This window comes from Haliotis cracherodii, unplaced genomic scaffold, assembly GCF_022045235.1.
Source record: "Haliotis cracherodii isolate W230 unplaced genomic scaffold, xgHalCrac1.p SCAF_17, whole genome shotgun sequence".
NCBI lineage: Eukaryota > Metazoa > Mollusca > Gastropoda > Lepetellida > Haliotidae > Haliotis > Haliotis cracherodii.
The window spans coordinates 19,545,346-19,570,985 of record NW_027266272.1 but is presented as its reverse complement, the minus strand read 5'-3'; the positions used below and the strand labels follow the sequence as shown (position 1 = coordinate 19,570,985).

Here is a 25,640-nt window from a genome sequence, read left to right as displayed (position 1 = left end):
GACGGGTTGCTGAAGACCAAGTCTACCCCGGATCTCCATGGGTCGGTAAGGCCCCGGTGGTGATGTGTGGGGCTGATAATACGTGACCTGTGTAAGCGGTCAAGGTCAAAAGAAAGTGCGTTCGAAAAGTAGATGTAAATGGCTGCCCTATTCAGGAATTATTGAAAGTACTCTGCTTAGAAAAGTAATCGCACTTGTTTGAAATAGCGTATTGAGGACAAGTAAGGGTTCCGGAGAGTAGATTCAGTGCTACTTGGTACCCCGAATATACTGAGCAACATCATACAGTAAAATACTACGGTTATAACGAACACGCTTATAACGAACTGACGGATATAACGAACTACTTATTTGGTCCCGACTATTTGCTGTAGTTATGCTGTATATATGCTTATAACGAACTACGGTTAAAACGAACTAAAATTAGTAGTCCCTTTGAGTTCGTTATAACCGTACTTGACTGTATTGTCATTCATTGCGGAATTGGTATATTCAATTCAGTCCTTGGCAGGCGTTCATTTCAAGGTTTACGGTACTTATGTTCCGATAAGGTCATATCTGGATAATATAATTGTTTGCATGACACTTCAAGAAGTAATAAGTGCAGATAGAAACTCATCATCTTGTGACCTTGACCTCATATGGGACTGTTTGGTACGCCTCTTTACGCTTTAAACGAAACAATTATTGTTGTATGACTTGTGTGATTTTGACCGTATTGAATATATCACACGGTGTAATTACCATACATGTATTATAGCGTCGCTTGTTACCCGGATCATTGTATTGCGACATACTCTACAACTGTGGTAGTTATAATACTAGTGTCGTGTGCAAAGAGGAAAAGTGTGTGAAGTGTTTTGGTCACGTGTTTATCAGGTCTTCCAGTCTTTGGATTTCGCTCGATGTATTCCTTTAAAACTTTCATAATAAATATTATTCCCACTCCTCCAAGTTGTCGAGATATCTGAAAATACGATGTCTTTGCTGTCAATGGAGTGAGTGAGTGAGTGAGTTGGGATTAACGCTTCTGTTTAATAGTATTCCTGGTATACCACAGCGTGTCAACTTAATGTGGGAGGAAAGCCAGTCGTGATGCAGGTCTCAGACGTTTACCACTTTGATGAAACACGCGAGTGGGATATGGTGCTGACAAACCTAGAAACATAATCGGGTCCAACCGGGATTCGAACCCACAATCATATGTTTCTGGCATGCCCAAAGGGACGCTACTCTGCAAAGCGAATTGCGGTGCCTTAGACGACTGGTACCTGTGTTCCCTTACTGCCAACAGAAGAACGACTCTAGTTCTTCGACACGTCAGCAATGGTTCTATCTGAAGAGCAACATGTAAGTCGGTTTAATATATTTTATTTTAGAAAATCCTTTTGTGAACACAGATGTAGGAAAATAGGCGACTTTTTCATAATAGGAAAATGTTTGGTAAATAATTTGTCTATGTACAATGTTCATTGTATCTTTCAAACGCAAATCTCACACCAATCTTAATATTAAGTGGATAAAAATCACTTGCAATAATTTACAATATGAAAAGCAAATGACTCATTGAGATCGGAGAAGATACGCTAATGTTAGAATGAGTGAGTTGAAAAATACATGCTGCTTCTAAAGTAATCAGTAATCAGGTTTGATGATTAAATCGCATAGACCGTAGAACCAGTGAAATCCACAAGTGTAATACGATGGGATTCGAACCCACTGTTAGAGGATATTTGCAAGGGATGGACACAACTCTACAATGCACCTAGTTGAGTCTGATACTTCTCTACCATCCGAGGACACTGTACGAATGCACACATAACGGTGTGTAGCGATAATTATAAGGCTCGGAGCTTTCACATTTGCTATGTGGGACTACCAATTCCGAGTTTAATAACTAAACAATTTACATAATCCTCGTTGAAAATGGAGTCTAGAGTTCCTTCGAAAACGTCAAAAGTAAATTTTTATTTTTTTTTAACGATCTGATAATCAACATTTTTTCTTTGCAATAAAATGAAATATGTTAATATAAAATATTAACCAAACTCAACAGTCATTTGATATGGTGATCAGGTGAACTAAAATTAATGAATGTTTTGCAACGAAATATATTAATTGTCCCAATTATAAGAGCATGTTAAAGCTTTTTCATATCGTAATTTCTGGTGCGTTTTATGCTGACTGGGACGTTTGCCGTTCGTTGAAAATACCAGCGTTGTCTTTGCAGCAGCGTGGTAGACTAAGACGATAGATAAAGCTCGAAAGGGACCACACGGTCACGCATGAGGGCCCAAATCGAGAATATCATAAAATCAAGGCGTGGCAGTCTAATTCATCCCTAAAGACTCAGAACAAATCCCAGTTGCGTTTTGGGTGAGTGTGCGTTCATTTCAATCCATGCATCTGGGCTGTAAGGGTAGGTCCCAGATGTACTTTAACTTTGACTTTTTCAGACTCTGATTACTTTAATTAACAAATGTAATGAGAGCTTAATTACCCATCTCATCATACAGCTCGCAGGAGCTGGCATATATCCTCAAACCGATCTTATCGAGACTTAGACATAATTAATTGGAATAAGCTTCGGACATCTGTCTTTTCGTTTTGGAATTTTTCAAGGATGATTTAATAGAGCCACTTGAAAACATCCAACGATCCTTTCCGACGAGATCGTTTGAAATGTGTTTGTGGTCCTTGGCAGTCTAAAAGAGCAGCTGCACGTGCCTCGCTCGCACGCGCGGGAAAAGGCAGACGACAGTTCAGCTGTCTTGACACCGGATATGGAAGTCATTAGCAATTAGTTCTAGAGTGACAAATAGATCTCCCCGGGTGAGACATTCGCAGTCCAGGGGGAGGTGCCCTGGGGTCAGGCAAACTGTCGGTACCCCTCGGTGCCCAAGAGAACGTCCAGTCCACCAAATCTTCCAGTTGGGTATATTGAAGAAGCGCACTTGTTGACAAGATAATCGTTGGAAATAAGGCACAGTTTGAGTCAGAGAAAGTCTGTTCAGGGCACAATTGATAAATTAGGTATTGAGGACATACCCACAACTGTTATGTAAATTGCAGGCTGTCTGGACGGACTTGAAAGCAGCAATCACCTGGTACAGAACTACACGTTACAATGTTAAAGGCACTTTGAGTTGAAATGTAACGGCAGATGACTGCACAATCACAGTAACTAGATGGGACGGATGACGTTGCTGTTACAGTGAAGAAGACGGTCTTGAAAAAACGGCATATTACAGATTCTCTAAACCCACTCCCTGAAGGAACGTTAGTCTCATCTCACACATGTGCATCCTAGTCCTAAGTGTCAACAGTTTTACTCATCATGCACGTGCGTCCTCTCTTGTAGCGCCACCTGCCGGGCACACTCGAGACTCAATATATGTTCGACAGACAAGTGATCGTCCTTGAAAGCAGTCTCCAGCATTCGATGTCCCTCATTCTGAAATAAAGAGACGAAAATGTTGGTAACAATCAAACTTAGGACAAAATTAAGAACACATGCTCCATTTGGAATTTGTTTGGATGGAATGAGCAACCCAGAAGAGTGCCTAAAATGAGGAGTGGTTTGTCACAATGGCTTCCGATTGTTTAGTATCAGAGGCGATGGTGCGTTTTGAGCTTCAATGTATCCCAGTACATTAAATTTAGATCGAAACGGCCAGTATCCTAAAATCTTCACCTTTATTACATGTATTTAGAAACGTAATTAATCAGTTTATCATTCAATATATTCTAGTGCTACTGATACACCCCTTCTACGATCCTACAGAGCGAAAGATCAATATCAGTATAATAATAATCTAAGTCTGCCCATACATCCATTTGAAAATTTATAGAAAATGCGCATATGTGTCAAAGTATATATGCTACCTCCAGGAAGATATCATGTGAAGCCCTGCCATTGTGGTCAAAAGTGCGCATGTGTATGCCTCGTAGGAGACTGAAAGTCGGTCGAAAGGCGCGAACCTCAGTGTAAACACTAACATGGCGTCGTTTGCACACTGATTGCCCTGTGTTGTGGGGGTTGTAATGCATCGTCACCGAGTCTGACAAATAACCTACAGTTTGCATGTATACATGATGTTTGGGAATAAATTGATTGTTTGTTTTTGGATGGGAAATGTTGAGATCTCTGGATCTCATGAATTCGAACGCTCGCGAATCATCAAAATGTCAACCAAGAGATTTTAAAAGTCAAGAAAACTGTTTCTTCCTCAACTGGAACTTGCGATCGACAAAAAAGAAATAATTTACCTCAAGTGCTACAAGTGATGAACAATAAGCATCTGTTTCATGTCCCAACACCTCTTGAATCAAAAAGCTTTAATCAAAGCGGGTTTATTCCTGTAATACTGACACAGCGCCTTGTTAGTGCAGGTGTTGCCAAAGAACAATCCAAGCTTAGAAACGGCTTCGTAGTCGAGTCCTATCTTTGAAGATAGAGACCTGGTGTAATGGCATACGTTAACGAAATTAAAGACCCATGAACTTCAAACAACAATCGTTTCCATAGATTTAGTAGTCAGGTAGTCAGAGATCCCCAGTTCAACTACACTTTCTAAACTGTACTTTCCCGACCGCACGTGGACATGGTTGCGTCCTTAAATCTAGGTGTCCTGCTACAGCCTGAACCAAGTCAGGTCATCGAATTAAAGACAGGTGCTGCTGAAACAATGGACAACCTCCCCATTCGACAGCGACGGGAGAAAATGAAACAAGGAGTATTGGACATCTTTGGGGCGAAAGTTCAAAGAAGTGTTGGTTCTCAAGGCATAAAACCCAGTTCAACCCTATGCTACACTGACTGAGCATGGTTTTACGTCGCTTTTAGCAATATTCCAGCAATATCACGGATGAAGATAAAGAAGTTGCAGTGTGTGGTTCATGTCAGGTTATGCCTTAGCTTTACCATGACAATACCTACCACAATCACAGCACCACTTGAATGGCTGTTGAAGCCTTTCTACGTCTATGCAATAACTATCCGCAGTGCCGTCTTTCAGATAAAGTGACTGGACAGCCAAGGTATTGAGTGAACGCCAGAGACCTTTCCTAAGAGTGCGTGTTTTCCCACCACCGACAGACACACAATTATTCTAAAGAGGCAAGGCTAACCACACTTGTGTGCAGGAATTGCCCGCGGCTCTCAGACTCAGTTCTAGTTTTGAGAACGTGTCGTGTCGTTATTCATTATAAACATCTAACTCAGAGAATGGGGTTCTATACATGGGGTATTATTGTCAGTTTATAAATAATTTAATCTTATCTACTGTGAGTGAGGGGTGTGGGGATGGGGTGTGTGTGTGTGAGAGAGAGTATGGTTTTACGCCGCTTTTAGCTGTGTTCCAGCAACATCATGGCAAGGGACACCAGAAATGGGCTTCAAATATTGTAACCATGTGGGGAATCGAACCCGGGTCTTCGGCGTGTTGAGCCAATGCTTTAACCACTAGGCTACCCCATCGCCCTCTTATCTACTGTGGGGGTGGGTGGTGGTCGCTTATGCCCAGTTGTGTTTGAACGATGGTCCCACTGCCACCTTTAGTGGCTATTCCTGTATTCCAATATTTCAGATTTTGTATGTTACGGAAATTTGTATGGACTTTTGGAATAAGGCTCAAGCACGCTGGCAAGCACTGCATCAGATAAGGATGTTCGCCGCCCAGACGTATGTCTATAAATAATTAGTTCTCCGAATCATCGAGTAATATTTTGTAGAGAGTAAATCTGATTTCGTTTTAGAGGTAAACAAGTATGTTATAGCATACGGTTTCCGCAAACAGTTCGCTTTTTTAGCTGCATGTTTAGACACGTTGAGTGCGGGTCTTTTATAATACATTGTAAGCTCAACACATTAACGCCGTAAACATGTCAATACAAATGCACAAAACCTGCGCCACACGAATAATACGATCTCGGAGTACTGCACAAAACATTCACATGAAAGGATGAAAACAAGACACGAGACGAGGCGGGAAATCTGTGATTGTCAGACTTGCCTGCCAACATGCCACCTGTTCCAGACGTCATCTCCACACACAATGAGAGTTTACGTGAGATCTCGTGAGACTTGAGAGTGTGTGTTGCAAACTAATGATTGCAGACGACAACTGACACCCGACTTCCGGCAGTGACGAGCTTTGAATGGGATGCAGTGCGACCAGGATGGGGTTGCGATGTGAAATGTGATTGCAGAAAATCCTCCTCGGGAGTTCGGGAACTCATTTCTATAAGGATACAGACTGATCTAGACGCACATTCTTTACTGAAAGAGGTCAAAACGAGTACCCTATACATTTAGTGAGGACATTGGATACTTTAACTGGAGGATCACAGGACGATTTGATAAAGTCAAATTTCAGTCCACAACAAACTGATTATGTCAACCTCGGATTTCAGTATGGAGCCCCTCGTGGAAAAATATATGATAAATTCCCGCAATGAAATAAAACCGAAATGTGCCATGGTGTCTAATTGTCTTTGAATTCTAGTATGTGAAAGAAAACATTTTTTACACGAATAGACAATAAGGGTTCGTGCGTGCATGTGTGTGTGGAGGGTGTGTGTGTAGTGTGTGGAGGGCGTGTGTGTGTGTGTGTGTGTGGAGGGCGTGTGTGTGTAGGGTGTGTGTGTGGAGGGCGTGTGTGCGTGGAGGGCGTGTGTGTGTGTGTGTGGGGGGGGGGGGGGGGGGGGGGTAATTTGGAAGGCAGCTATGGTGACGTGACTTCACAAAAGACGTTCCCCCGACGAAAGTTTGTTGTGACATTTATCAAATCAGTTCTATCTGCTGAGTCCATGAGGCTGCTGTTCAAGGGAGGTTAGCCACAGAAAATGTTTTGTGTCTAATCACCGACAGTCTAAATTGGCACGACTCAAACGGTTGTTTGTTTGTTGCTTTTTAAACATTCTAAACTTGGTTCGGTTTCGAATTTTAACAGAATAATAACAGCATTTATAATGTCCAGATTCCATTCAACAAGCGAACGCTTAAGGTGCTGAATTATTACCCCGGTCAATGGATCATAGTCCTGCACCATGACCGTGGAATATATTTATTTTATGGAAAAAAATATATCTAGAAACACATACAAAAGCAAGTCTAGCCAGCTCAAGCTAGCTCTATTCCACTAAAATCATCATACGGAAATATTTTTTTTTATTTTTAGAGTCAAGAAGGGTATCAGCCACATTTACATCTCATACTACCGGGTACCCATTCACTACTGGGTGAACTGAGGCATATTACGAACACAGTCACATGCCTAAGGAGACACTACACTACACGTGTTTCATGTCCACAATAATGAAAACAAATTATTTTACGACATCGAGGCAAATATAATGAAGCCATCAACATCAATTTCCATACTTATAATTTCAAGCAATACATACCCGCTGACCTTAATCAACCCAAATTTCTTTAAATTTCTTTGTGTTTTAGGATGGATGTGTGTGTGCGTGCGTGCGTGTGTGTGTGTGTGTGTGTGGATGGATGGATATATGTATCATAATGGTTTGTCATTTATTCCTTTTTTATCGTATGTGCTTCAGTGTGGGACAGGGAGCCCTAGAACTCTCAGAACTCAAGCTGATCTCCGCGATCAATGTTGCTTTCACTTCAGCTTATCTGTCCCTGTACCTGTGACGTAACAGAATTGACAAACACGTGACCTACATACATATTATCATAAAACAAAATGGAGACGAAAAAAATTCTAAGTCAACCGTACATCTGTCAACGCGCGCATCTGGGTAACCATTGATTGATCATATCAACTTATCTCGCATAGACACGAGTAACAAAACATGACCGACATACAGTGTGTTAATACAAGGTACTACAAGATACACAACTGTTTCTGACTGTCTCGACTTCCTCGTCCGCTAACTATGGCATGCATAACCCATTAGTTAAACACAAATGCTATTTTCCTAACAGTTGAACAAACAAACGTGATTGATGCATTGAGTGATATTTTTTCAACTACTCACAGCCAAATCGTAACAGGAATGTCCCAGACAAAGCCAAAAAATTGACATTCGCATGGGAGGTAAGGGTTTCATCGCTTGGAATAGTTTTCAACATTACCGACCACCACCGTTCTCTACTTAACAACAGGAAGATTGGATGTTACCTGAATCACCAAAGAACAATGAACATAGTGCAAATATACTTGCCATTATGACAGTAAAAGTCGATCAGGAACCTGCCAATATAACAGACGGTTCGTGTTTTGAGATCGGAGCCGTAAAAAAATGTCCAAGGACGGATAGCTTTGCTCCAAGGCTTTACTGAAAGAAATGTCCATGGATGTGTAGTAATTCTATCCTCCTGATAACCAGGACTAGATATGTGGACAATACAGTCTCTTATAGAGACAACTTGTTCTTACTATTTACATAATCTAGAAATTATGATTTTAACTAATAATTACTGTCTTCGAGACTTGTGCAAGTCTAAAGGACGTGGGTTGTTTTCGGGTATTCGCCATAGTAAAGCTTTGTTGTTTTAAGACAAATGCGTGCGACGCACTTTTGTTTCTAAGATATCAGTCACAGTTTTTATTGTATGTTTTAACTGTTTGTACCCGGCCCAAAAGGGTGAATGTATGCAATATAAATATTGTACACGAGTTTAGATGTGTCCTGTTGGTATTTACATAAGACAGGAGGCCATATTCTCAGGCCTAAAACGACAGGGGACATGCCAGTTGTTTCAATAGGGCTTCACATTGTAGGTAGGCTGTTATACTTAAACTTTAAAATCTCTAAAAAACAGTCCTTAGAAATGCCTACTATGTAACTCCGGATATAACGAACTGTTTTTGGTCCCGCCCAAATGCTGTATATATGCTGTATATGTGCTTAATGCGAACTACGGATATAACGAACTGAATTTTGTGGTCCCTTTGTGTTCGTTATAACCGTGGGTTACTGTTTTTGGTTTTCATCATAGATTTGGAGTCGAAGCATTGAGATCGGTAGGTGAGGTGAGGTGAGGTGAGGTGAGGTGAGGTGAGGTGAGGTGAGGTGAAATTGGGTTTAACGTCGCGACCAAGATTATTGCACTTATATAGCGACGTGCATGCACGTGTGTGTGTTTGTGCGGCTGCTTGTACTAGTCCGGACTGATGCCGATTTATAGTGCTAGCCCACTGAGATACCATGCCGCAGTTTAAAATGAATACCCCACTCAGACACAGTATACTGACTCCGAGCCGACCAGTCCTTGTTTTAGCCCCTTAATGCCGAGCGCGAGACAGGGTAACAACAAGTACCATCTTTTAACGTCTTTTGGTATGACGCGGCCGGGGATCGAACCCCAGACCTTCCGCTCTCCGGGCGGACGCTCTACCACTAGACCACGGAGGCGGTCTTGAGATTAGTACAATACACGTGTGTCACTGACGTGTCAGCTTTGCTCGGTCACTCGAAGAGCTAAAGATGTTATTTGTCAATAAAAGCCCAATCTCCTCTATTTTTCGACCAAGATGTGCTTACACGTGTATATTGGGGCAAATAACCATATGTGTGTAAAAAAAGGAACTATTGATCAAATATTAACCGAGTTGGCTTGACGTGACATTCACAACATATTTCCGCAAATGAAGTTATGTATTATTTATAGAAGTATCATATTTTGTCAGAACACCTCCGATCCTGACGCACCATCGATAGTAGATACACTGCCTATGCCTGATGGGGGTTCTAGTTCATGTAGGTACATGTGTAATTAGTTGTACACCAAGCACTATATAAATGTAACATGACCTTGACGTATGGCCTCACGATGAGCCGTCAGACAGTGGATACCGAACAACAATTCACAAGTCGAAAGAGGACGTCAAGGAAGAAAGAATGCTATCTTGCTATGACACTCGACACTTGAAATTATGGACTCTCATTCCCTCGTAAATTGATAGGGTAAGTCTCTCGCCAAGGTCAGATGGAAGTATTTTTTTTCCTTTCTCGCAAGTTGTGTGTTAGTCTAAGCTTCATGTACATCGGCAATGCTACGTCTATGGAGGGGATCACAGCTCGGGCAAATTGGCAGGCTGAGCAAATTTGATGTAACCCCATAAAAACTGCCGCTTCTCAAATTGTATAAATGAATAAAGGCGATATGAATATAAAAATTACAGTTGAAATTTGGCACTAATTACAACGTCTAGGCTAAAACTAGAAACGGGGACCAGTGCATAGCCTTACAACCCCGTAACCGGCAATCCAGTGATTGACATCATGAGCATCGATCTACGCAATTGGGATACGATGACATGCATCAACCAAGTCAGCACGTCCTCCGATCCCGTTAGTCACTTCTTACGACAAGCATGAGTTGCTGACTCAGAGCGAGCGCTTTAACCGCTAGGCTATGTTACATTTGACATATGGGCCCCCGTTCTCCAAACAACAGTAGAGATAGCCTCTACAACAACAGTTGTAGCCGTAGTTGCTGTGGAGGCTATTGCAACAACAACATCAGTTTGGGCTGTGGTAGGTATTGTAGTTATTGCAGCAGCAGCAGCAACAGCAGCAGTAGTAGTAGTAGTAGTAGTAGTAGTAGTAGTAGTAGTAGTAGTAGTAGTAGAGGCTATTGCAACAACATCAATTTGGGCTGTGGTAGGTATTGCAGCTATTGCAGCAGCAGCAGTAGTAGTAGCAGTAGTAGTAGTAGTGGTAGTAGTAGTAGTAGTAGTAGTAGTAGTAGTAGTAGTAGTACTAAATCCCCAGCTATGAATGGATCAGGTGAGCAGTCTGGGCAAATAGTAGTAGTAGTAGTGGTAGTAGCAGTAGTAGTAGTAGCAGTAGTAGTAGTACTAAATCCCCAGCTATGAATGGATCAAGTGAGCAGTCTGGGCAAATTGTATAGTGTCTATCGTACGGTACCCCGAAGGCTTGGAATAATATCAATCACTGGATTGTCTGGTCCAGACTCGATTATTTACAAACCGCCGTCCTACAACTGGAATATTGCGGCGTTAAGCACCAAACAGCAGTAACAGCACCTGCAACGGCAGCTGTAGTAGTTGTTGTGATCGTCTATGTTTCCTGCCCAGAGCGTCTTATAGTATTACACGCCGTGTGGTAGATACGGTCTACATCGCAAAGACTTAAAGCTGAAAACTAACCCCGACGTTCATTATCCCTGTACACAAGCAGGACGAGACACGTGAGAACCTAAGAGCTGAAAACATGATTAATGAGTAGGATTCCACGATATAGACCCACAATATCAAGTATCAGGCAGCTCATAGTGGCTTGGGGTCAACAGGCGCGGGAGGGATTCGACCCAGACCCTGTGTAAGCTGTGGCTTATTTCGCGCAATATTTATGCGAACACAGGCGAAATATCACAAGCACTAAGTCGTCTTGCGTGAGAAGATAACGGGAGCTAATTGATCGTTATTTCTGTATTGTAGGGCAGCTCAGACAATCCTACTCAACGGAGGTGAGGTGAGGTGAAATTGGGTTTAACTTCGCGTCCAAGATTATTGCACTTATATAGCGACGTGCATGCACGTGTGTGTGTGTGGCTGCTTGTACTTGTCCGGACTGACGCCGATTTATATAGATACCTTGTCACATGAATACCCCACTCAGACACAGTATACTGACTCCGAGCCGACCAGTCCTTGTTTTAGCCCCTCAATGCCGAGCGCCAACAAGTACCATCTTTTAACGTCTTTTGGTATGACACGGCCGGGCATCGAACCCCGGACCTTCCGCTCTCCGGGGGGACGCTCTACCACTAGACCACGGAGGCGGTCCTTACACAACGGAAGCGTATGAAAATAAGCTTGTTCTCGGCGAATATATATACATGTTTACATAGCTTTACAAATTTCGTCGTCGTTTCCGGATATTGTTTTCAACATGCATTTTCAAGAAACTGACGTAAATACGAATGAAGATTAAAGTTGTTTGAAATGACGGAACTTGTGTGTCTTTTATTATAAGCCGTGACTGTAGTTGTATTTCCAATCTTTTGATTGGATAGGCATCACATATGAATGTCTTCTAACAAGTTATAAGAATGTTGCTACATATACAGAAACACTATAAACTTGTACATCTACTTTAAATGAATTAGGTTCTTCGTCGGAACATAAGGTTTATTCTAAAATTTATCCGTGAAGATCCGGAATAGAATAGGTCTTCAGCAACCCATGCATGCCGTAAAAGGTGACTATGATTGTCGTAAGAGGCGACTAACGGGATCGGGTGGTCGGGCCTAGTTGATGCATGTCATCGATCCCGATTGCATGGATCAATACCCATGATATCCATCACTGGAATGTCTGGTCCAGACTCGATTATTTACAGACCGCCGTCATATAGCTGGAATAGTGCGACTTTAAACAACAAACAAACAAATCTTTATAAAATTAAGAACATATGCAACAGGTAGGTACACCAAAAGGAAAGACAACTAACATTCATAAATCTTCCTTCGTATGTTCAATTTTACATACAGTAAACTACGTTTATAACGAACTGACGGATATAATGAACATATTTTTAACTACGTTTATAACAAACTAAAGTTAGTGGTCCCTTTGAGTTCGTTATAACCGTAGTTTACTGCATCGTGTACATTTTTCTGTTAAAAAGACAGATAAATGACATAAAAATCCCGTACAAATTGGGACGAGTGTTAGATATATCAATCTACAGCAACAATAAAATTCCTGCCATTTAATAAAATTCAAGATTGTTTTGGTTTCAAGTTGTATTCGTTAGAAAACCTAAACTTAACACACACACTCACACACTCACACATACACACGGCCAATTAACACAAGGTCCCGTGCCCTCTCGGCCAAACCCCCGCTCCACACCAACATCCTACTGTGGGGGGCAGGGGAGCTTGAAGGACGTGCTGGGCGAAACACTTGTAAAAGAATTTACCCAATGAATGGAAAAGAAATCCACACATCCTGTCATAAAAAATCTCCGCAGTCGTTCCCATGACTACCATGCTCTACAGCGTTTTTCTAGAACATTGATTTGTGGTTTTAAGTTTTCTTTTTGATTCCAAACGTTTCATTGACATTGCAAGATAGCAATACGTTAAAGATTTTTTATCATATTACATACAATATGAACTAAAGCTCATCAACATCATGTGTCTAATACACCTGGGAAATATGTAAACATTCTAACACTATGATCCTTTGGAGAAGAAGGGGGAGTTTGGAGAAGAAGGGGAATTTTGGAGAAGAATGGGGAGTTTGGAGAAGAAGGGGAGTTTGGAGAAGGGAAAGTTTGGAGAAGAAGGGGGAGTTTGGAGAAGAAGGGGAAGTTTGGAGAAGAAGGGGGAGTTTGGAGAAGAATGGGGAATTTGGAGAAGGGGGAGTTTGGAGAAGAAGGGAGAAGAAGGGGAAGTTTGGAGAAGAATGGGGAGTTTGGAGAAGAAGGGGAGTTTGGAGAAGAAGGGAAAGTTTGGAGAAGAAGGGGGAGTTTGGAGAAGAATGGGGAGTTTGGAGAAGAAGGGAAGATTGGAGAAGAAGGGGGAGTTTGGAGAAGAAGGGAAAAATTGGAGAAGAAGGGGAGTTTGGAGAAGGGGAGTTTGGAGAAGAAGGGGAAGTTTGGAGAAGAAGGGGGAATTTGGAGAAGAATGGGGAGTTTGGAGAAGAAGGGGAAGTTTGGAGAAGAAGGGGGATTTGGAGAAGAAGGGGGAGTTTTGGAGAAGAAGGGGAAGTTTGGAGAAGAAGGGGGAGTTTGGATTAGAAAAGATCTACACGATACTATTCAAGACTGAAATGAGGATCCGGTTGATGCAATGTATGACCTGATTAGGTTTTCGTTATGGTATTCCCGTGGGTTGTTCAAGCCATGAAGCACGGGTGTGCCTGACCCTGACTCCAGGAGGAAGTGATGACAGTGACACACTGCTGAGTGCGGCGCAAAACAACATTGACTGACACTCTCATAATTGCATGCCCAATACAGATATCCTACAGGGCGATTAAACTGTAATACGTTGACTCAGAAATCGTTTTAATCGTTGATAAACAAATTATCATTTCTGACAAAATATTTGTTTTATGAATGTAAATATTTCCACTGACACAGGCACTAGGCATTGAAAATATACAAACTCGTCACTGGTGCAACCGAATTCTGCAATACATCAAATTAAGATCAATAGTGCTATTTGTTTTGACTGAGACATCACGACGTTATTTATTCAACAAACATGTAATTTCGACAATTACAAGCTGACACCCCTGCCGAACACATTGAAATCAGCCAGTGCACTTAATAATATCACCAAGACACCACGTTATATGTCTGTACGACCAAATGTTTAACTGTGTGGCGATATGGCTCGATCATTTCAAAAACAAACTTCAGGGTTTTTTCAGAATTTCAACAAAGTATGACACACTTAAACTCCATTCCCGCGGAGTGCAGGTGCCGTTTACGGAAGGGACCGGAGACAGACGATGGTATTTAGCTTATCGTTCTTCGCACGGGGATATGAATGCTAATACGATTTCGGTACTTGACAATATCTGTGATCAAAGTGTGGGAAAAAAGTCTGTGGAGTATATCGCAAATATAGCACGTGTTAAAAGAATAACATGAATTGTTTGATTATTCAAGGTCAACAGAGCTCTTTGACAGAAAGAAATGTGAACGCAGACACAGATCATAGACTCAGAAGCGGACACAGACACATATCATAAACTCAGAAGTAGACACAGACATAGATCATAGCCTCAGAAGCGGACACAGACACAGATCATAGACTCAGAAGTGGACACAGATCATAGACTCAGAAGCGGACACAGACACATATCATAGACTCAGAAGCGGACACAGACACATATCACAGACTCAGAAGCGGACACAGACACATATCATAGACTCAGAAGTGGACACAGACACATATCATAGACTCAGAAGCGGACACATATCATAGACTCAGAAGCGGAAACAGACACAGATCATAGACTCAGAAGCGGACACAGACACAGATCATACACTCAGAAGCGGACACAGACACAGATCATACACTCAGAAGTGGACACAGATCATACACTCAGAAGCGGACATAGACACAGATCATAGACTCAGAAGCGGACACAGACACAGATCATACACTCAGAAGCGGACACAAACACAGATCATAGACTCAGAAGCGGACGCAGACACAGATCATACACTCAGAAGCGGACACAGACACAGATCATACACTCAGAAGCAGACACAGATCATACACTCAGAAGCGGACACAGATAAATCATAGACTCAGAAGTGGACACAGACACAGATCATACACTCAGAAGTTGACACAGATCATACACTCAGAAGCGGACACAGACACAGATCATAGACTCAGAAGTGGACACAGACACAGATCATAGACTCAGAAGCGGACACAGACACAGATCATAGACTCAGAAGTGGACACAGACACAGATCATACACTCAGAAGTTGACACAGATCATACACTCAGAAGCGGACACAGACACAGATCATAGACTCAGAAGCGGACCCAGACACATTACATACACTCAGAAGCGGACACAGACACATATCATAGACTCAGAAGTGAAAACAGAGCATAGACTCAGATGCGGACCCAGACACATATCATACACTCAGAAGCGGACACAGACACAGATCATAGACTCAGAAGTGGACACAGATCATAGAAACAGGTACAGAACTCAGATCACAGACAACACAAAAAAAATCGCATTAAACAAAGACCAGGCAGACCACAGACACAAACAGACACAGAGACTCTCAATAAAACTAAGTCGAACTGATATACCCGACGTACACCCTCCTTCGTGAGGGACTGAGTGAGTGAGTGAGTGGATCCACCACAACCGAGGCCCGCAGATTACTGCGAGTGAAATATCTCCCGTGCAATCAGACAGGCGTCCCTCTGTGACAACAATACCTCCTCGTCGTAAATCACAACTTTACACGAGGGAAAATACTTTCAGGCATACTGGGCAAATCATTTATGAAAAAAATCACTCGATTCTATAACAGAGATATAAATTTTGTTTTGACGTTGCGTATGCCGACCAATATCAAAGAGCAGGTTGTTCCCGCTCTCGCCAGGACCGTGATGGTAATAGAGGTTTGACTTTATGTACCGATCTGCCTAGCCTGTTGAGGGAGTCTCGAATATAAGCGGCCTACCATGCGAGCGGCGTTTCAGATCTGTCTAACTACAATAACATACAACTAAAGTTTTGATATTTCAATCAATTAGGCAACTATTGCAAAATCAAGATTTGGTTGGTTTGCTGGGTTACAGCAGCTCTTCAGGGGGCGTGGTTTAATGAGCTGCTGAGCCATCATCTTTACGTGCACCCCGTGCATTTTGGTGCAGTGTTTTATACGATAAGAGAAAATATTATCAACATGGAGAAAATTACACTTTTTAGAATCAGCCGTTTTGGTATCTGCGGATAATAATACAACTTTATATCTATCACGTGTCTCAAGTATTTAAAACATAAGCGAAGAGAAAGGATGTGTGTGTGTGTGTGTGTGTGTGTGTGTGTGTGTGTGTGTGTGTGCGCGTGGTTGTGCGTGTGTGTGTTAAATGGTATTATTACATAATATCTAACAGTTTTCAAAAAAGGGCTGCCGCTTTTTAAAAACATGCATTGTTTATCTTTGCACTGAAATATGTGTTGCTCTGTGTTTTAAAACATTACCTTCCCAAACACATTTTGTTAGTTTGAGAAACATTGTTCAATAGAACTAACAGAGGAAAATGCATTTTCCATTAAAAACGCTATTCTTTCTGTTTTCAAAATTGCAAGAAAAATAAGATCCGTCTTAATAAACTGAAAAAAAATGTTATTCACTTCAGTAATTCACGCGCTCGCTGTGACACGTGGGACTTTTTGTTCCCATTATCTGAAATTAGGACATGACACATTGAAATGGACACGATGGGTTTTGCTATGTACATCCTAGTGATTGTCATAGATATCAGTCAGTCAGGATCAATTCTCCCAAGCACGTGCACTTTCCTCGCGTCACTATTTATATACAGGGAATAATTAGAGTTACTAGATTCTCCAAGCGAGACAATCATTTCTATTAGCCACCACTCTATACTCATTTCAACTCTTCTGAGGGGTGTTTTTTCTTCTTGACATTTCACAACATCAGGGGAATTCTCAAGGCATGCCGGTTGCGTTTACAACAGTATCGAGAGATACAAGTTTTGCACCGTGTAATTAGAAGCATTGGTGCGTGCTGGAATCTGAGAGAGAGAGTGAGCGAGAGAGAAAGAGAGAGAGAGAATGAGAGAGAGAGAGAGGAGAAAGGGACATAGGACACAATAGAGATGAAGCGCAAGAGAGTGGCAGACAGAGATAACAGAGAGAACACAAGAGAGGTAGAAAGAGTGGGAGGGAGACGAGAGAAAAGGAGAGGGCAAGAGATATGGAGAGAGAGACTGAGAGAGGGAGAGACCGTGAGAGAGAAAGGAGATAGGACACAAGAGATGAAGAGCAAGAGAAAGGCAGAGAGAGAAAGAGGCAGATAAGGAAAAAGAGCCAGAGAGAGAAAGACAGAAAGAGCGACAGAGAGAGAAAGAGTGAGTGAGAGGCAGAGAGAACGAGGGAGGCAGAGAGGGAACCACAAAAAGAGAAAAAGTGGGAGGCAGAGAGGGAAAGAAAGAGGAAGACAGCGAAAGAGAGGCAGAGCGAGAAAAGGGAGGCAGAGAGGAAAAGACAGTGAAAAGGGAGGCAGAGAGAGAGACAGAGCGAGAAAGAGGGAGGCAGAGAGAGAGAGCGAGAAAGAGGGAGGAAGAGAGAGAGAGACAGAGCGAGAAAGACAGAAAGAGGAGGGGAGAGACAGAGAAAGAGGGGGCAGAGAGAGAAAGAGACTATCATGTAAAGGATTATTGAGTCACAAAGATGTCAAACTCTTACTAGCTTGTATCTCTATAAACTACCGACTTCTAAATTACTTTGAAAAAAAAACTGTCATAAAACTTTTTTCATAACCCGTCTGAAGTATTTAGAAGAATCAGAATAACAGCAATCGTTAGTGCCCGCGCGTTTCCTATAAAACATATACCCACTTTTATAAAGCTGTTTTCATAACCCATGTGTACACACATTTCTTGCCCTTGATCAGATGTTTTTTATTGCAGTAGAATTGAAAGGCACAGTTGCAACGTGAAAACAGCGATACAATACACCCAAAACGAACACGCTGAGAAGAAATAGGGCCAGAAATAACGTCAATCCGAATAAAATGACTGTATATATGGGTTGTTTGTTTTTTGAGAAGGTGCGCGGACTAACCCCGAAACGTAAGCCAACGTACAACGATTGAGGAATCCATGGGGTGTCTAGCCTCGTGAAACCTGAACAAACACAATTACGTACTTCAGTATTGTGAGTTTTCAAACGCCACAATTTAGTCTTTCACAATGACAAATTTGGGAGGTTTGTTTTCAAACACTAATCTTGTACAAATAAAAGACCGCGTTGTGCATTGTGGACTCTCGAGTTCCTGGGTCTAATACTTCATGATGACAAATTTGGGAGGTTTCTCTTTTTAAACTTAAACTTTCATTTCAAACAGTAATCAATTCTAAGAAAACACCAAACCAACATTGAATGTAGCCCTACTAACACGACCTGCCCGTTCTCGGCCTATTCTCTGAATCATAACCAGCTCATCTAGGCAGGGCGTGTCTTCCATTTTTCTGGAAAATATACAATAAATGCCCCAAGCACGTGTCACATCAGGCTGGGGTTATTTTTCTGGGGGAGTTCAATTGCGTGCAATCTATACATGTTCCGCTATTTTGCATTAGAGAGCAATATAAACGATTTGCGTTCTGGAAATGATTAAACGATGTCGTCAGCGTGTGGAAACGTCGTCAGTGTGTTGACAACCCCGTCATCAACGTCGTACGTCTGAGTGCCCGATTGTGACCTTCCTCGACATCTCTTCACTTGCAGAGCCTGAAACCCTATCCCGATAACCAGTTTCCCATATCTCAACGATCGACGCCTTGTCATGTATGTTTTACTTTCAATACTGGTGGACCTGTCGTCTTTCACAAAGGACTAAACAACTCATTATTAAGTTTTAATGTCTACCTATACTGATGTTTGTGGGGTACATCTTGTGTCTTACTGGATTACCAATAACCGTGGACCTGTATTACGTAGTGGCTATAGAGAATTGCAGCATATCCTATAGAACGCTGTGGTTATAGAGAATTACAGCATGTCCTGTATTATGTAGTGGTAATAGAGAATTACAGCATATCCTATAGAACGTAGTGGTTACGAAGAATTACAGCATATCCTGTAAAACGTAGTGGTTATAGAGAAATACAGCTTGTCCTGTATTATGTAGTGGCTATAGAAAATTACAGCATATCATGTAGAACATTATGGTAATAGAGAATGACAGCATATCCTATAGAACGTAGTGATTATAGAGAATGACAGCATATCCTGTAAAACGTAGTGGTTATAGAGGATGACAGCATGTCCTGTATTATGTAGTGGTTATAGAGAATTACAGCATATCCTGTAAAACGTAGTGGGTATAGAGAAATATAGCATATCCTATAGAACGTAGTGGTTATAGAGAATGACAGCATATCCTGTAAAACGTAGTGGTTATAGAGAATTACAGCATATCCTATAGAACGTAGTGATTATAGAGAATGACAGCATATCCTTGTAAAACGTAGTGATTATAGAGAATTGCAGCATATCCTTGTAGAACGTATGGATTATAGAGAATTGCAGCATATCCTTGTAGAACGTAGTGGTTATAGAAAATTGCAGCATATCCTGTAGAGCGTAGTGGTTATAGAGAATTGCAGCATATCCTTGTAGAACGTAGTGGTGATAGAGAATTGCAGCATATCCTTGTAGAGCGTAGCGATTATAGAGAATTGCAGCATATCCTTGTAGAACGTAGTGGTTATTGAGAATTACAGCATATCATATAGAACATATCATATAGACTTGCAGCATATCATGTAGTGACTATAGAGAATTACGGCATATCCTGTAGAACGTAGGGATTTTTGAAAATTACAGCATATCATGTAGAACATTATGGTCATAGAGAATTACAGCATATCATGTAGAACATTGTTGTTATTGAGAATTACCGCATATCATATAGAACATTATAGTCATAGAGAATTACAGCATATCATGTAGAACATTGTGGTTATTGAGAATTGCAGCATATCCTGTAGAAAGTAGTCGCTACGTAGCAACCCAACCGTTACTTCACCAATATGTATTTGCCATAATCACAAAGTTAATCTTAATGTGAATTGAAGTGACTGCGATATTGTAAATGTTTCATCCGGGCAGAAGACGGTAAAACACGGGCCCTATCATAGTATATATTACAAAAAGAGTTCATAGTTTATTTATTTGAATTGACTCGTCTGAGCTGTGTTTATTTCTCTCTACCTATGCACGTCTTCTTCTCGGCATCAGTCCCGGTAGGCCAGCGATAGCCGCCATTCCTATCCCATGATGCCTCAACAACCAGCCCAGCGTGTATTATATACAAAGATAATAAATAGCTCAGAACGTTGTTTTCAACAAAAACTTGCAGTTTCTTTAATTCCTACGGGGAAATGTTTTAGAATCAGCATCTAACAAGTTATTGGGCGTTCTTACTGTACGAGGACGAGTCAACAGGCTTTAAAACATATTCTAGCCATTACGTAGTGTTTGATATAGATGGGGCCATCTCGCCATGATGCAATAATTACTAGTTAAGCTGATATTATTATAATAAAAATAAATACCTCCTAGAGATCATGTATGAACACCCAAACCTATTTGGACTTAACAGCCTTTTCATTTATTTCAAACTTGGCGTTTGTTTATAATATAGCTAAAGCGGGTTGTTATTCATTCGGTTGTTCAAATAGGTTGAACTGTTTCAAACCCTTACTTCTTACCGTTGCGCTGAACAAGGATTCGGTGATTTATTATTCAGATATTCAGGAATGAAACAGGTACCCGAAAACACGAAATCGTGTATACAAGACATATATACGAAATGTGTTCTTTTCTGTTGCACAATTTAACTGTTTTATTATCAACAGTCACAATCCTTTCACATTGTATTTACTTCACAGTATTTATTCTAAAAAAACAGATTCGCCACCGGGTAAGACTTGTTTTAGATCATCAGCATCACAGACACTACAGCCAACGTTATTTCGTGCATTCCCCAAACATCAAGCTGACACGCCGTTATGTTACTGAAATACTGTTCAATGCGCGGTAAAATCCAACTCCCATTTTAATCCTGAATATTTCACAACAGTTCCCCTGTCTAATCATGAGTAATTCACAATACTTTCCCATTTTAATCCTGAATATTTCACAATAGTTTCCCAGTTTCATAATGGGTAATTCACAATACTTTCCCATTTTAATCCTGAATATTTAACAACAGTTTCCCAGTCTCATTATGAGTAATTCACAATACTTTTCCATTTTAATCCTGAATATTTCACAATAGTTTCCCAGTCTCACAATGAATAATTCACAATACTTTCCCATTTTAATCCTGAATACTTCACAACAGTTTCCCAGTCTAATTATGAGTAATTCACAATACTTTACCCATTTTAATCCTGAATACCTCACAACAGTTTCCCAGTCTAATCGTGAGTAATTAACAATACTTTCACATTTCAATCCTGAATACCTCACAACAGTTTCTCAGTCTAATCGTGAGTAATTAACAATACTTTCACATTTCAATCCTGAATACCTCACAACAGTTTCTCAGTCTAATCATGAATATAGAACTCAATACTTTCACAATAGTTTCAATTTGATCACCAATATTGCACAATACTTACATATTGTTTCTGTCGATATCAAACAAAAGTTATATATTTTAATGATCAAAACTTCACAACAACTTCTCCTGTCTTTGAAAGGCTTTTAGAAGTGATACACGTAAGGAAGAGAATGTATGGATGTTAACTTCTTTATTATGAGGAACACAACGTTTCGGTGTATATACTTACTGACGTTGTGTTCCTCATAATAAAGAAGTTCACATTCATAAACAACTTCACAAGAATATGCCTTATGACATCCTTCTTATGTTTGCTAAAGTGCGCATAGATTCTTTGAATAACAGAACTCTTTTAATCCGGACAATATAGCTGTCAGATTAAGGAGTGTCCGTACCAACAATGCCTGTATTGTAATATTATCGTGACAGTTCAGTATGTAACATTAATGTGTTGAGGTTGTCCATACTAACAAAACAATGCCCATAATGGAGGGTGTCCGTATTTAGGAGGTTATGTGTTGTCAACGGTTATAACAAACACGTACGTTTTACACTACATGAATAAGGCCTGGGCATTTAAACAAGGCAAGAACACACACTAATCCTCTTCCCAAAATTAAACTTGTTCACTTTCAATACTAAAATGAATTTTAATGGGCCTCCAGCAATCCTCAACGGGAACCCACATTTTAAATTCCAACTGAAGCGACAGCAAGAGAAACAAAAAAAGAATATTTGATATAGCAAAGCAATAAACAAACGCCAGGCCTGTCCCCCTTGGGGGTGTCTTCTTGTGACACATCGGCGTGAGTACTTCAGACATCTGGAAGGAAGTGAACAGCCTACACCATTAATGGGTTTCCGCTAGGTGGCGCAGTCTCTTGCACTGCTCTACGTGTTTCACGTCAAGGCGAGATTTGAGAATTTGTCCGTTTACTCGCGTATATAAATATTGAACCGCTGATATACTTTGTTTATAGTCTAAGGTGCTCCTTCCCGTGATTCCTTCCCCTCATAGTGTTGCTTATTGTGTCGTATATGCTTTTAGTAATTTATTGCAGATGATATAACCAATGGGTGTGTGTTGTTGATAATGGAGAGGTGTATCGAAAACGCATCGATAAAAACGAAATGTGTTCTAAAATGTACTTTTGAAGCATTTGTGACAACCGATCAGTACGTATTTTCTATTAATGTTAAAATACAATTTCGTCAATAATTTTCAGTGAGTTTAATTTGAAGTCCGCATTAAAATTGTTTCAGCTATTTGGCGACTATAGTTTGAAGAAAATTATTCTGAAAATATAATTCTAAATGATATGGAAAAAATGAATAACACGTTATTAAGTTTTGTCAAATATTTTTTATTGGTTTATAAGTTTGGTTTAAAGAAATATTCAATTCCACCTGTGGTTCTCTCATCAGAAATAACTCACACAACATGAACTTGTGCACACAAAACTAGTCTACGAGTGACGATACTAGTAAAAATGCCAACATCTGCCTTTTTAACTCGTACACGAAAAACACAAATAAAATTTGACAACCATGTGGTTCATAAGTAATCCATATCCTAACTGACTGATATATACACGTAAAGAGCAGGCTGCTACACTATTTAGTGTGCACCGTCTCGTGAAATAACAGGCCATTCATCACATCTTATTTCACGACTCTCATGAGCTCGATTTGTTTATCAAAAGTGTGATCCTATCAACTAATTTTATTGTCGATATCCTTTAAATTTATTACACCCTTTGACCAAAACTCTCAACAGACACTTAAATGTTATCTTAATACGTCTTATTTATCGCGAATATGATACCCCATTTCTCAAATTTCCCGTCTTATGAATGTGTTCTTGCTTTGTAGTCATTCCGTCGCACTTGGGTCTAATGTTTTCACACAATCGCTTTTATTCTATATCAGAGTCTTTCACATTTCACCATACATCATTTCACATTACTGTAAACAAGAAACAAATATACCATTTGAAGCTAAAACGTCACTTTGTAGTAAAAAACAAACCAGGACGAGAAAACAAGATAAAATAATTACTAAGATCATAGGTTAGGAGATGTGAATCTTGTTTTAAATAAACTAGAATTTTTAAACATAAATAGTTTTCCCCATTGAGAAATACAATATTTCATATCAGTGTATTAAATACCTCGAAGAAATAAAATATCTACTCAACGCCACGACATCGTAAAAAAGTGAGAATTATGTTTTCCCCCAAACACGAAACATTAGAACAGGATTAGATACTTTCCCACGATACACCGTCAAGAGCTGAACGCGACTACGGTGGACTTAAAGTGATCTGTTTCGGCTCGCTAGAGAGAAATTAAATTTTCTGTAACTCTCAAGCCTGCCGTATATGAGATGGCATCCGCTGTAGCATTAATGAGGATGATTTCCTTTCCTGCTAAATTGTTTAAAGTAAATTCAATCTAGAGGATGTGATTTAAATTCATGATCAGTTCGTTTCTCTCTTCATTTGTATTTCTAGTCAGCAGGGAAGTGTGAATCATTGCAACCATCCTGTGTGTCAGCGTGACGCATAACATGTACATACATACAAGTCATGATTACCAGTGTGGAGTACCGTAAACCTTCTAATAAATGTTTGATATAAATAAAATCAACTTTATATATATATATCTTATACAAATTCTTTACCTTAAATTTACTTGAAATGTTTTCTGTTGCATGTCTGCGTCATACATTTATTGACTATTGATACATAAATATCGATTTCCTCCAAACCTTACCTCATGTAATTATATACCTTAAACATACATAAAAGGAATAATGCCACATGTCTGTTTCATAAATGTATTGAATATTGATACTTACATAAATATTGTTTTCCTCCAATAATCAATGGCCATTGATCAGTGTTCTGTCATCGACCACGCTCCCTCCATTCTCCACACGGAAAAAGCGTAACTCAAACGTTCATGCGCTACGTACGTACAACTGGCCGACATCTTCCCATCGGGATTGTCCTCACATCTCAGCACCTGATACAAGAAGTCTATATACCTAGCTGCTAATTTCAAAGTCTGTATTTTACTTAATTTATCGGAAGGTAAGGTTGGAATAATCTTCCTCAACTGAGCGAACGCTTCATTAAGTGATTGTGTCCGCTGGCGTTCGCGAACGTTCGCCATTATGCGTTGGTTCTGAATGTCTTCGTAAGTCTGGGGCTGTTTACGTGATCGTATCTTCTTGGGCGTCGTCCCGTCAAGTTCGTTAGTCTTGAGACAGCGCTTCTTGCCGAGTCCAGGGTCGGTTCCTTTCAACACCTCGCCCTCCTCGGAATCAGCTTCTTCCTTGATGTCGTAGCCGGAGGAGTCTTCGGAGTCGTTGCTGCAGTGGAGACTGATGCCTTGGTTTGTTCCCATCCGATATAATGCACTTTCCGTTCCCTGGACTTGCTCGGGCACCATTCTAACACAAACCAAGTAACACCGTGGCTGAGCTCAAATAGACAGGAATAAATATTGACCTTAAAGTTCGAAAGTCTCTCAATCCTTCTTGACACTCAAGATACGATAATGTTAAATAGGCCTAGTGCCTAGCTGTATCGCCAAGGTTCGTGTATAGGATCATAGTTGGCGCGATGAATCTTTCTCCCACATTAGATGCTCTCCTTGAGTTTAGTCCTTCCTCCTCTCGTCTAGACGGAACAGGAATCAGAACACGAATCTAGGCAATTTTCTTCTGACAGGTAAAGCCCTGAAACAGTTGTTCCATCAGTCGCTTGTCACCAGCCAAGGATAGAGAAAACGTCTTCACTTTTTGC

At 40.6% G+C, this 25,640-nt stretch overlaps 2 protein-coding genes across 2 annotated transcripts; one reads left to right on the top strand and one right to left on the bottom strand.

Moving 5' to 3' along the window:
- The first annotated feature begins 6,022 nt into the window (after positions 1 to 6,022).
- Positions 6,023 to 13,780, top strand: LOC139464666 (antho-RFamide neuropeptides-like). The gene is made up of 3 exons (XM_071246188.1): positions 6,023 to 6,078; positions 11,439 to 11,467; positions 13,203 to 13,780. Exons 1-3 carry the CDS (start codon positions 6,023 to 6,025, stop codon positions 13,778 to 13,780), a joined length of 663 nt encoding a protein of 220 aa, XP_071102289.1.
- Positions 13,781 to 24,726: 10,946 nt separating this feature from the next.
- On the bottom strand, positions 24,727 to 25,284 carry LOC139464665 (twist-related protein 2-like). The gene has a single exon (XM_071246186.1). It carries the CDS (start codon positions 25,282 to 25,284, stop codon positions 24,727 to 24,729), a length of 558 nt encoding a protein of 185 aa, XP_071102287.1.
- Positions 25,285 to 25,640: the final 356 nt, after the last annotated feature.